The following is a 13,838-nucleotide window of genomic DNA, read 5'->3' as shown; positions in this document are numbered from 1 at the left end:
TAGCTTATTTTTTTTGTTCGTTCCTTCTAAGAGTACTATTTTATTTTCAAAATTAACATTCTATCTTAAAAGCAATGTGGGCCAAATTATTTATTTGTCAGTTAAGGATCTTCAACTTTTTAATATATTTATGGCTTATCTGTCTGGATTTGAAAGTTAAATGATCTAACACAAAATCAGTTTGACAGTTTTTACTGTTTGTGTTGTAGTGAATTGCTTTCTCTTGCATTTTTATAAATATCATTAGATATAACGAAAAAGAAAGAAAATACATTCTTCGTTGAATAATGTGTAGTGGAGAAATGATATTTTAGCATTTGGTTTTGTGAAAACTATTCGTTGAAATGATATATAAAGGAAATTCTTCTACTATATTGTGAAATGTCGCAACATTTTTGTGAACGTTCATGCAAGATAGAACTACACTTAAAATTTTACTCTCTACATCTTGTAAATGGCGGCCTGTTTTAAGTTGGTTTCAAAAGTGGAATACATTTAAAGGCTCACAGTCTTAATCGTAGGTTGTAACTAATTACTTAAGTTTCTATTACCTCCGTCTCTCCGTCTGAATAAAATTATTTTCATTGTTGAGAGAATTTAATTATGCTATTCAGAGTCATGCTTGCAATAGTAAGACGTTCTCTAAATGAAAGAAATAAGATATAACAAAATAAATAAATAAAATAAATAAAGAGAAAAAAATAGAAGAACCTTTGAGATTATACTCTGTGATTCAGTTCAGTGATGTCAACCCGTGGGATTAATTTCTCCAAATGGTATAAAATGATCTTTTTGTAGAAGTTGGCAGTATATATGGGATTTTTCATACATTTACTTCATCGACATCAACAAACTTCTCTTTGGGCGGGAAGTAACCTAATGAGTCTCCAATGAAAGTGAAATCAGTGTTAATTGTCAAATTTTTCTTATTGTAAAATACATGCTAGTATGGAAGTGATTTATCCAGTGACTTGAGAATCTAAAAAAAAAATAAAAAAAATAAAAAAAGACACCTTGGAACTTACTAACAACTCTTCTACTTAAAAGAAACTGCCAAACGAGAAACAACAATCTTCCAAAACGGTCCACACAAAATTTCTGGAGAATGAAGCTTGTCTTATTGAAGATTTACGACACAAATGCGTAATGCAAATAGTAATTTTGGACAACAAAATATATTTGTTTCACTCAGCATTTTCTATTCTCTATGTCTCTCTTAACTACTTATTCATACAGTGTTTGATTAATATAATTCACTTATATTGAAGAAAGTGAGCGACATACAGTAGATTTACTTTTCATATTTTATAAATTTTGAAAATTTTATAGAGCGTGGGAAATTCAAGTGCAAAATGGGAATTTCTGCCTCTCGAGAAAGGATTTTTATAACATTTCAGGTTGACATCACTGATTCAGTTTCGTTTGAGGCAGTGACTCAAAAATCAGTCTCTTCATTTTGTCTCTTTTTGTTGCAAATAATGTCCCTTCCTACCAAAATATATTGAAAAGACAGGGAAAACATGCCACCACCTATTGATGAATAACGCTCCTTTAAACTTATTTTAATAAAATCAATGTCGTACTAGGTCTTAAATGTGAAATCTCTAACCGTTCCGGAGATATGATAAACATTGCTGAAGTTTGCAACACTGCTTAAATCGTGTAATTGCGAGAACTTGTCGTAATTACAGCTACTAAAAGCTATTGCTGTTATGCTATAGAAGAGAAGGGAAACAACCATCATTTTAAATTTTTTTCCACAAATACCTCATTTTCAGCAGTGTTGCGAATTTTATCATTGTTTATCATATCTCCGAAACGGTTAGATATATCGACGTGTTATAAGTGGTAAAATAATTTAAAAATAATTTTTCACATTCGTTACAAATCATGCAAGTAACTAGATATATTTTTTTTCGAAATAAAGGCTTTCAAAAAATTGCAAGCCCTGGTAACTTCGTTCCTATTCATTCGAAACAAGTCATGCCATAACCATGGTATCCAACAGTAAAGTACTTTCGATGTGCATTATCCTGTACATCTTCGTTGTGCTATGTGTGCGTTCGAGGCTTCCGAACTTTGGATGTTTGTGATACTATAACATCCTTAGTTTGCAACACTGACTAATAAAAGTGGTATTTTAAGTTTACGTTTGATATGTTGATTTGAAATATGTGATAATCTGACGTAGTGCTATTTAAAAAAGATGTAACTTTATATTGGGTTGGCAACACTGTTGGTTCTTTCTGTTTAATACATACAAAGATGCCCCCCTCCTTATAGTTGCTTCATGCAAAGTTTCGCTGTTCTCTCTCTCTCTTGTGGATGATCAAGATGAATTGTCCACCCTGTATATAGGCTTGAGAGACTATGAGTTTGTGTTTTTATAATCCTATCCACGGTAAAGATTGGATTTTCTAAAAGAAAAACTATTAATCATTTTTTTTCCTTTTTCTAATAATCTGCTGTACTATCTCACATTCGCGTGGTGTATCTGATGAGTAGCTCTTAATGATTTTCTTCAGATTCACAGATTGCTGCAGTCCGTGCTAAGACGAGGAAAGATGCAACAGACGTCAGTATTTTGTGTTCAAAGTGCTACAAAGATAAAGGCGTAATTGTTTAATTTGCACTTAAAAGGGTTTTAGTATGATAGTCTTTTTACTTAAGTGTCTTCAGTTTTAGGAATTCATATGTGATTGTTCTATCGTTGCTCGCTGCCTGCGCATGACATCCTATTTCATATACAAAATGAGACATGTGCATTTCAACCTCAATTCTGAATTTAGAAACTACGAGGGGTATCAGAAAGTAATGTATCATGTCATCCCAGATCTTTAACGATGCATTAATCAAGATAAACTAGACATCATTATGAAGCCCCTTCTATGTGTGCCTGTGCCTACTATTCCACGTAATCACCGTTCAGTTCAGTGCATCTATACCAACGTTCAACCCAGGTGTCAAATCCATGTGGGCAAAACTCTAGACCATATCTTGACAGTTGATTTTACCCCTTTCACAATATCGAAGCAGACCCGTCGGTCCACGAATGTGGTCCTTCAGAGGCCCTAAGAGGTAAGTCAGATGTTGCCAAATCCGGGATGTATGATGGATGTGACACCACGAACGAGTCAATCTTGGCAATTAGCTGAATTGTTGCAAATGTCTGCAGCCAATTCTTTCAAAACCCACTTAACTCACTCTGTATAATCCTGAGCCACAGATTAACGCCTGAGCAGACCCACAAGACACGCTGAGTAGGGCTGCCAGCACCTTGAATGTGATACACCCGTCCGCACCAATAAATCTATTTGCCCGGCGTTTATCCTCTGTCAGTGATGTTGGTTTGTCAGCTGCAAAGGTTTCTTCTTTGAACTTCTTCACCCAAACTCTGACATTGCTCACATCCACTATTTGTTAGATTTATATGTATTTTTACAGGGGTCCAACCTTCTTTTGCCAGGAACGCAATCACATCTCTTTGTTTGTGCCACAATTTCATTGCTTCTTTTAATCAATCTGAAACATTCAATACACAAGTGTTAGTCAGTCTAGTATATAACATAGTAATAACACATCAACAACACGCTAATTTTTTTATATATATATATATATATATATATATATATATATTGGCGGAGGCATAACTTCTTGATACCCCCTCGTATTAACAGTTATTTGATTTATAGTTGGTTTTACAAATTAAAACATCGTGTATGTCTTAAAAAAGAACTTACTGCTTGTGTATATACATGGTGCTGTGTGTTTACTTACTTATTTTCTGCATCGTGTTTCATTTTTAATACTTAGAAAATTTTTGTTTTAGTCAAGTAAGGTAACTAAATTGTACACTCAATTAACGTATTACTTTATTTTCTTGCAGTCAAAAAGTTCCTGGAAGAAGCCAAGGAGGAGTTTGAAGAGAAATGGAAAAAGAATCCAACGGTGAGTTATCTGCACTTATTTGAATACGAAGTCCCAATCTCTGCTACAAATCAATTTTACGCTGCATGCAAATAACAATAAAACATAAGGGAAGAAACAGAACGGAATAACTTTGGAACACCAGGAGCAATTTTAACTAAACTTTGTACAAACATTACATTCAGTCTGAAAAGAGTACTGTCGAGGTAAGACCCCGTAGGACATCTAGAGGAAGGGAAGGGAGGAGACTCAAAAATGATGGAAAACGACCAATATTAGTGTCAAACTCCGTAATTTTCGGTCCATAAGCTAATTGGTGACAGCATCCAGTGAGGCTAAGATTTCTTTGGTATACTCAGGGAGAGGGGGAGAACACACATAAGAGTGATCGAAAATGGCCGATATTAGTGTCGTATCCATAGTTTTCGCTGTCGCTCAGATAAAAGTGACATTCATGATGACGTTTAAATCCAATTTAATTCCTCATTTACATCTCTAGGAATTGGTGACATGTAAGAATGAATATCGAAAATGACTGACGTTATTGTTGAATTCTCAGAATTCAGTGTCGTTAAGTTAATTGGAGAAAGTTCTAATGGCATTTAAGTCTAAGTTCAGGCCTCAGTGGGGGCAAGACGACCTGCGTACTTCTAGGGTGGAGTGGGAGGGGCAGACAAAAATGATAATAAATGACCAATATTAATGTCGAATCCATAGTTGTCAGGGTCGCTTAGATAAAGACTGACACTCCAGATGCCATTAAGTTCAAGTTCAGCCCCATTAGCACCATTGGGGGGGGGGATTGTGACATGTAAAATAATTGAATATGGTCGATATTAGTATTGAATCCATAGTTTTCGAAGTAGATAAATGAATTTTGATGCTCCCAGTGACGTTTATGTCCAAGTTCATCTCCATTTGAGAGGGTGGGGTGGGTGAGGTGGAAAATAAAATGTGGAAAATAACAGATTTGTGCCGCATTCTTAGTTTTCGGGGTCGGGAAAACGTCTGACCCCTTTGAAATGACTTTCGGAAGATAGTTTATTATTCATATAAGTTTTGTTAAAGACATATGTGGGGAAGGGTGTTTTAATATTTATACCAAAAGTAGAGTATCTTCTGTATTTTCAACATTAAACTTTCATTGAAATACATGTTATAAGGGGTAAGGGGATTGAAATATTTCCTATAAACATATTCTCTTCATCCGAAGAAAAGGCATTTCGGTTAATTTTATATTAAATATCATAATTTAGCTTTAGTGTTACTAAATATAGCAACAATCAATTGTCACGTTAAGTAATTAAAATGCTAATAAAAGGACAAGTGTCATTCATTTGGGGTATTTATTAAAACCGTCACCTTAGATGATAATAGTATAGAAACAAATAATATTACAAGATCATGATATAAGACATAAGATGTATAGTGGTTGGAGTCATATCAAGGAGAAATCCCTAGTTCTCTCCTGTGTTTTTAAATGTTACGTAGTCCTCCTTTCACGACAATATGTCATGCAAAAGTTCATCAGCACAGTGCATACTCACAAACTCAGGCCTCCCTTCACGACTGTCAGTCCTGGTTGGTTCATCCTGGGTGCAGATTGAATATACCAAACTACACTATTAGCGGGTGCAGGTCGAATGATCCCTCTTGTTTTAAAACGCCAGGTTTTATATTATCACAAAAACTATTTTGGTAAAGTGTACTTACTGGTCATTTGCAACACGTTGGACATTTTCGTAGGACCAAACATGGCTACCTTTGAACTGCTGTATGATACGATACCATCGCTGTGGTCTTCCCTCTTTTTACATTATTTTTGGATATTTTAAGGCAACTGCGATTTTTTTTGTAACTTTGATTTTTTCGTACAAAATCGAATTAAAGTTCCCGAAATAACGTTAAGTTCATTATTCTGCAATATATATATATATATATATATATATATATATATATATATATATATATATATATATTTAAAAAAAACTTCTAATTGCAAATTGAGTTGTTACACAGCTAGTTAAGGGAAGAAAAATGCACAATTTACATTGCGTAAATTGCCAAGTATACCGACATCGACAGTTGTGATGTAAGAACTCTTGCAATGAGAAGATGTTTATGCTAACTTATTCTATTAGAGATGCATTAAAAAGTGTTTTTAACAGTTTTAAATGTCAGCTATTGCTTAAGTAATGCATCACGACTGAAAAACGAGTTTTAAGACCTCTGGCATGTAAGTGTGAATGAAAGACTGCTTAGTGTAGATTTTTTTACTTAGGCTCACTACAAATATCTTGGTGATTAGCATGTTTTCTTAAACATTATGCTTCCTAGATATCAGTATAATTATAAAGCAACATTTAAAAAATTTTAGTTTTCGTACCGGTAGTTTTTTTTTTTACAAATAACCAGTTTACTGAAGTGAATTAAACTGTATGATGAGCAGCCGTATTTGATAATTTAAACGAGTTTACTCTTAATAAGAGACCCTCCAAATCCACTTTTCCTTTAGCCTACAGGGCATAGGCGTGAGATGTAAGATTAGAAATTTCGTTCATTTTCATGCAGCATTCTTCACATAAAGTGTCTCCAAAAATTTTTGAACACAATTCTGAATAGTGAAAAAGAAAAGAAAATGAAGTAAGTTTCCGTGCGTAATCTGTAGTTGAGCGGCGTATTTCTGGCCGCCTCTGTATATTACTTGCTTTGATTTTTCGATTCGGTGTTCACCAGGTTATGGCGTACACTGATGATGTAAATATAATAGAGGATGATACAAGAATAATATTAAAAAATGTACAGGTTTTATTAAACGCTTGCAGAGGCATGGATTGAGGAATAAATGCAGAGAAAACCAAATACATGGAAGTTCGTCGGGATCGTAATACTGCAAATTATGGATGTGTCAATATATCAAATAATACTTCCGCCAAAGTGGATACTTTCAAATATCTAGGATCAATATTAACAGACGAAAATCATATTCACGAAGAAATTAAATGTCGACTAAAAGCAGGGAATTCGTGTTATTATTCAGTTCAAAATCTTTTGTCGCCGCGAATTCTGTTGAGGCATTTGAAACTTAACATATATAAAACAATAATTATTTCTGTTGTTTTGTATGGTTGCGAAACATGGTCGCTTACGGTCGCTTCGGGAATGAAGTTATTGTTTGACATGGGAGCTGGCCATCGACACGTTAGCATAAAATACAGTAATTTCATTCATTGATGTTGTGGGTCCAGGTAATTGGCAACGTTGCATTTCCATTTAACATTGGGCGCATAAAGAGTGTACAGCTCAAACGGCTTGTCCAATTAAAAAAAAAAAAAAAAAAAAAAAAAAAGAACTCCTTCACTTTAGATTGAAAATATCATATTTGGAGACGGTTTACCCTTTTATATTTTGTTGGAACTCTGATAACAGAGCTCCTCCATGGCTAAGCGGTTAGCGAACGCACCTTTGGCGCGGAAGACCCGGGTTCGAATCCCGGCGGGAGCTCATGTGGTTCGGGTACGAATTCCACGTTAATCAGTAGGTCCACGTCTCATATAGCCTCGCTGCTGAACGGGACGTAAAAATCAATCAATCCAATCTGATACCAGTTACCTTATATCAGGGGACTTCTAAGACACCCTGTATATATAAATATATAATATGAACTTTAAAGTAAAATTTCTGGTGTAGTCTCTAGTTGAACGGCGTATTTGTGTTGGCCACCATTTGGGTTAAATTTATATTTCATAGCGGAATTATAAAATCGTCCTCAATAAAAAAAGGGAAGTGAAATGAAAACTCAATGGAAAACCGGAAATACGAAAATCACTGAAATTAGTTATCCAGAGAAACTATAATTGAAACGGAATGAAGCTTCCGGTACAAATAGTAGTGATTTAGGACACTTTCATGTGTGTTCCCGAACGGAAGTTGCATCTAATGCTATTTTAATTTAAACCTAAAGGAAGTCTTACATTTATTACATGCACAAAATGCTACAATCCTTACTATTTTTCCCTCTCACAGTAAGAAAGCCCATTAACTTAATAAGAATCTCTCCAAGGATTCGTTTGAGACAACGTCACGTAAACAATGGGCTTGGTTTCTTGTAATTCATGAAAATGTCTCCTCCTTATAGCGGTGCTGTTTTTCATTTAATGGAGATACATCAGGTACCATATCTTGTGATTACCGCAGGGACTGTGCAAAGAATGGACAGCAGCTTTTGTTGCCTTCATCTGAAATACAAAATACAGCGTCAGTCGGGACTGAAAACTTAATACGGATCTCAGTCGGCATTTCAGCAAATGTTTTGAACTTGAATTGTTAGATATCGATTAAGACTCAAATGCATCAATCTAAAGGTATTATCAAGAGTGTGCGTGGAAAGGCAATTGTGTCAAAATGGGCACTTTACAAGTTTTTTTTCTTAATTCCAGTGGGAGAAGATGGATGTCAGTAATCATTACAAGTGTTGTCTTACTTGTTGCAGGCTAAAGTTGATATGCGATGGTCCCCTGTTAACTTCATTGTTCTGATATAATAATTGTCCTCCCCAATAACGCCCTTAATAGTATATATGAACCCTTCCCCTTAACTTCCACGACACCTTCTATCTCATCTCACAGAATATTTATTTTCAGCACTCCTTCCAGTTCCTTTTGTATCTGTATCTGGTGTTATTTTTATTTATTCCACATTATCTGATACTTTGTTATTGTTTTATCTCTTCACATATATAATTTCCTTTATTTTCATCCATATACACATTGTAAACTATTCTAGTAGTTTTTCACGCTTTCTGTGTAGTGTGTGTATTCCTGTTCCATACAGGGCGTATTTGATGTGTAGTGGGAGACCTGGGTTCTATTCCCGGCCGGAGCTCATGTGGTTCGGATTCCTTGTTAACCAATGGGCCCCGTTTCATATAGCCTCGCTGCTAAAAGGGGCGTTTAAACTCAAAATCACTTAACTCAACGCATTTTATGTGTACAGTAACCTTCATTACTTTCGTAAGTTAGAGTTGTTAGTGAAATCGGTTAAGTCATCTGCATGACAACTGGGAGACCAGGACTCTATTCCCGAAGGGGAAGAGTGATTATTCTCGTTCCAAATATGGACGATGTTTGTTCAGCCTTTTTAGTGAAGTCGATACCTGGGGAAGCAAAGGGGCCAGAGCGCGGCTAAAACACCTCAACGAGTGGCGAAGTCAAAAAGTGTCTTTACCTTCACGCATGGCTCTTGGCCCTTGATGGTCTGTCCCGAAAGGAAGGGGAGTATTTTAGTTCCACAGAAATCAAGGCTTATACAACAAGAAATTAAAATTTTTGTTACGAGTCAGCATTGTATTGGTGTCTTCCTCAGACTATTTTTCCTTCTCAGGAAGCTACTTACGATTCCGAAACAACAAGAGTTGTTTGTTTTGATCGTAGCCTGGATTTAGTGGAACTTACACACACGCCACAAGTTCAACAATAACAAAAGTTCCTGGCAGCTATGGTTAGTCTAGTCTTCGCAAGTATGTATATCAGTGAATTGATTCATGTCAAGACAACAAGTGATACCATGCGTCACAGACGACATGAATCGTCCCTTCCCTTCCTCCTTCACTCACATACACTCACATGCATACACACACGCAATGTTCTCCAACTGCCTTACTGATAAAATCAGATCAATGTGTACTTGTCTCTATCAACTAGCTCTGATGCAGGCCAAATTTAAATTCGAAGCTATAAGTAATTTGTTGATAAAATTTACCTCAATCATCAGGTGAATTTTTCTTCTTTATAAATAAGTAAATACAGCATTATTTTCCACACTGACACCTTTATTAAAACTAACATTAAATACTGCATCGTTTACATTATGCATACAATGTTGTACGAGGGTGGTATCAAGAAGTTCGTGCAATCATCTAGAAAGAAACATCTGTGCATACCTTTGAGACTATGATGGCATTTGTTCTTTCCTCTGCGTAGTCGCCGTGCTTCGTGACACCTTGCATGAGTCGTTTTTGTAGAAGTCTGCACTTTGACCTTGAAACTTCCATTTCCACTTCGAAAATAACATCAGTCTTGCTGTCTAAAACGGCGTTCTTTTGAGTAGAAGAAAACAGATGACAATGAAAATCAGAAACTTAATAGTGAAATTAGATGTGTCAGGTAAATCTTTTACGTCAAATTTGGCAGGTTGTAGGCAAAACTCATTCTACAGTACAAGAGATCGTTGAAAAATTCAAGTATAAAGGGAGAGTAGGCAATAAACGAGGGCGGGTAGAAAATCTGTTCTAAGTGAGATACATCAAAGAAGCTTATTTTTGCAAATAAGAAGAAATCCATGTGAAAATGTGCCAAAATCTGCTGCCAAAATTTCATCCAGGACCAGAAAGACTGTCCTATAAAACTATACGTAGGCATTGAGAAAAGCCGGATATTATGGACACATAGTTCAGAAAGAATCCATGGATAAGTAAAACGAACAAATGGAAAATATCGAAGTTTGCTAAAAAGCACATCAACTCTCCGCTTGAATTTTGGGCTTTAGTTACATTCTGGAAGCAAGTTTAATGTATTTGGGTCAGATGGACCTTGTAGGTGTGGTTGAAGCCCAACAAAGACCTACAAGAGTAAAATCTACGACTTACTGTCAAACTCATCTGTCATGTTGTGGGGTTGTATGTCCGTTTCTGGTGTCGGTGACCTACATTGTATTGATACTACTATCAACAAATATGGATATTTATCAAAGAATAATATCAAGGAAAGGCTAGTAAGTTAAGTATGGGGCAATCTTACTATTTTCAGCATGACACCGACTGCACATATTGTGTAAATGTGTTTATTGTATAATATACTAAAAAAAAAAAAAAAAAAAGTTGGAAACTCTACCAGTCTTCGGATTTAAATCCAAATGAGAATTTCTGGTGGAAGTTCGAAAATAAGTGCAGAAGCAGAAAGTAGCCAACACAACGAAATTTAAAAACAACTGCAGGAAGAGTGCCGAAAAATATTCCCTTCAGTGACCCTAACATGTACACTCCATGCCGAAAAGCCCGATGTTGGGAATATCGCGACTACATTGCCCAGTTCTTCGGAACTGCAATAGGCGCAGGTCCTTCCGGTTGGGGGCTCATCACCATTTTCGTGAAACCTTTGCTGCGGATGATCGCCTCGATCATTAATTTGCCACAGGGGAGTGATGCTACTTTACAATATGATGCCACGGATGAAGCTGGCCTGATGTGCTGTTTTGACCTTTCTCTTAACTACTGACTGCGTCTAACTATTAACACCAGCTGGATTCTCTGCTATAACTTGGAAATGCTTGATGGTCTACGATTTGGTTTATGGGTCAGATTCCCACTTTTTAAATATTTTGATGTAGCTATGGTTCTTGGCTCTGATTTTTGGTTGTCCTGGAGTCTTTTGAGAGCGGAGTGAAGATTTGTTAGCACCTAGCCGTTCTGGATGGAGTGATGCCCTAAAAGGCAAAGATAGGAATGCGAAATGTTGGACCTGCAAAGAAGCCTGTGCTCTACTATGAGTGGAAGGGTTGTCTCCTTAAAATTATTTATCAGTCAAAGTTATAAGTGGCGTTGGCTCCTCGCACACTGGGCTTGAAGTCATCGCTCAGCTTCCTGACAAAGATTGTGGTGTCTAGTACCTTGCTGCCCCATTGATCCTCCAGAACGATTACGTAGAAGTGGAGATTATGAGTACTTTCACAACATGGCAGAGTATCGAAGCCCCTTAAAATCCAGAGATACAAATACTCAATTGGAGAAAGCAAATGACGGAAATATTATAGAACATGTTCCATGATATTTAGTTATTAAAGATGGAAAGGAAGAAACTGTTGCTAGTTTGAATAAACTTTTACCTTTTATTCTACTTAGGCAGTTGCAACATATTGGCACTGGAATTTTTCCATCGGGGGATATTCCAAACTTGGAAATGGAACTCGTCTTCTACAGGCTGCAAATGACGAGCAATCCAAGTTATTGCTCAAGTGCACCACCTTCGGCACAGTCCCAGTAAACGTTGAAGCACATCATCAAATGAATTTCAGCAAAGTTGTGATTCTTTGTTCTGACTCGCCTTCGGTGCGAGCGATCCCGGGTTCGATTCCCGGTGGGGTCACGCGGTCGAAAAAGTGTAACACGCTTTTTCAGGCCAGCCACCCTGAATGAGGTTTTCCTAGCCTTTTCTCATTCACACCAGGCAAATGCTGGGGTGGTACGTAACTTATAGGTCCCAGGCCGCTTCCTTCCTTCCCTTTCCCCGGATTGTGTGCTCGCCGAGAGACGTCATCCCTCAAATCGTGACGGGCTAAATGGCCTTAGATGCCGAAAGCCCAGAAATGTAAATCCTAAATCCTAATCCTTGTTCTGACCTTCGAAGTTTGTCGAAAGCCGAGATCAAGAACGAATTACTTGAGTAGTAGCATATTGTGGACGTTAAGAGAATCCACACACGCGCAAGAGTGGCATGGTACAGCGGATAGATTCATACACAGTTCGCAGGCAGGCGCGGGCTCGTGTACAAATTTGTGCTCTTTATGAGTATAATACATTATCAAGAGCAACAGTCAAGACATGGTTCAGTCGCTTTCGTTCTGGAAATTTTGATGTTGAAAATGCTTCTCGTAGTGGGCGAATAATCACAGCAAACGTGATTGATATTCCGGCAACAAGATTAGCGTGTAAACTGCCATGACATCGCCAATGACCTAAAGGTCCATTAGCAGTGTTAAACAATTGGAGAAAGCTGGATTATGTAATGTTTGAGTGCCACAGGATCTGACCCGAAAATATTTGCTGGATCAAATTTGTCTGCGAATTCGTGCTGGAACGTAACGAACTCGATCTATTTCTTAAGCGGTTGGTCACTCGTGATAAACCATGGATAATCTACGACTACAATGTGCGTAAAAGATTGTGGTGGAAGCGAGGAGAACCCTTACAGTCTGTGGAAAAACCCACACCGGCGCTCACGAAGATTTACACTGTACATTTGGAGGGATTGGAAAGGCATCGTGGATCACAAGCTGCTCCCGCTGGGCAGAACGATAGATTCAGATCTGTGCTGCTAGCGATTAGCGTGAGTGCACCTAGTAATTCAAAAAAACAGTTGAAATTGATCAACAGAAAATGTATCGTATACCACACTAACAACGCCAGACCGCATACACCTTGGAACAACCCCTCATTAATAGAGAGAATTTGGCTGAGAGACTGTTAATACATCCACTATATAGGCTGGACCTGGCACCGTCAGGCTATTATTTGCTTCGATCTCTGGATAACTTCCTAAATGGTGTTAAGTTAGTTTCAATAGAGGTCGGTGAAAATCACAGACGTTCTATAGTGGCGAAATTATGGTGTTGCTGGAAAACTGACAGGTCATCGAACAAAATGGCGCATATGTGGTTTCGTAATGTTTTCTCAAATTACAATCAATATATTCTATAGTTTGAGCTCCAAAGACTCAATATCTTTTTGACAACCTAATATATAATCATAATTTTGTAAGACGTATTATACTGCTATACTATTAGGATTTCGCAGAGTGCACTCATAGTGGAATATGACTATCACTGGTATGAAAAAGTCGATGCAAAATAATTTATTCATTCTGGATATGGAATTCTCACCTACATCATTGATCTAATAATAATTTACTTCCTCCCCAGGCCCTGTAAATCGACGCAACACCTTTGCATAAGATAAACGTATTTTGGTACTTGTAAGTGAACTGTGTATACTGCTTTAAGTAACATTGAATTAAAATAATAAAATTTAAATAAAAAAAAATAGTAAACAGTAGTAAAACATGTCTACTGGTCACCAAGAGAAAATAGACTTGGAATCACCAAGAAATTTATTTTTGTTATGAAACTGGAAACACCAG

The 13,838-nt window shown here is 36.8% G+C and overlaps 1 protein-coding gene across 3 annotated transcripts in view; it reads left to right on the top strand.

Annotated features, from left to right (window-relative positions):
• Nucleotides 1-13,838, top strand: part of Pka-C1 (Protein kinase, cAMP-dependent, catalytic subunit 1) — a 561,997-nt gene that overhangs the window by 484,981 nt on the left and 63,178 nt on the right. For all 3 annotated transcript variants that reach the window (XM_081761579.1, XM_081761577.1, XM_081761578.1), the window contains one exon: nt 3,887-3,948. In XM_081761579.1, the coding sequence (XP_081617705.1) occupies nt 3,887-3,948 (62 nt within the window). The remainder of the gene's footprint in view (nt 1-3,886; nt 3,949-13,838) is intronic.

The sequence above is a fragment of the Thermobia domestica genome, chromosome 6 (assembly GCF_964235325.1).
Source record: "Thermobia domestica chromosome 6, izTheDome1.hap1.1, whole genome shotgun sequence".
NCBI classification, from domain to species: Eukaryota; Metazoa; Arthropoda; class Insecta; order Zygentoma; family Lepismatidae; genus Thermobia; species Thermobia domestica.
Note: the sequence above shows the minus strand (reverse complement) of the source record. Positions and strands in the feature narration are given on the sequence as shown.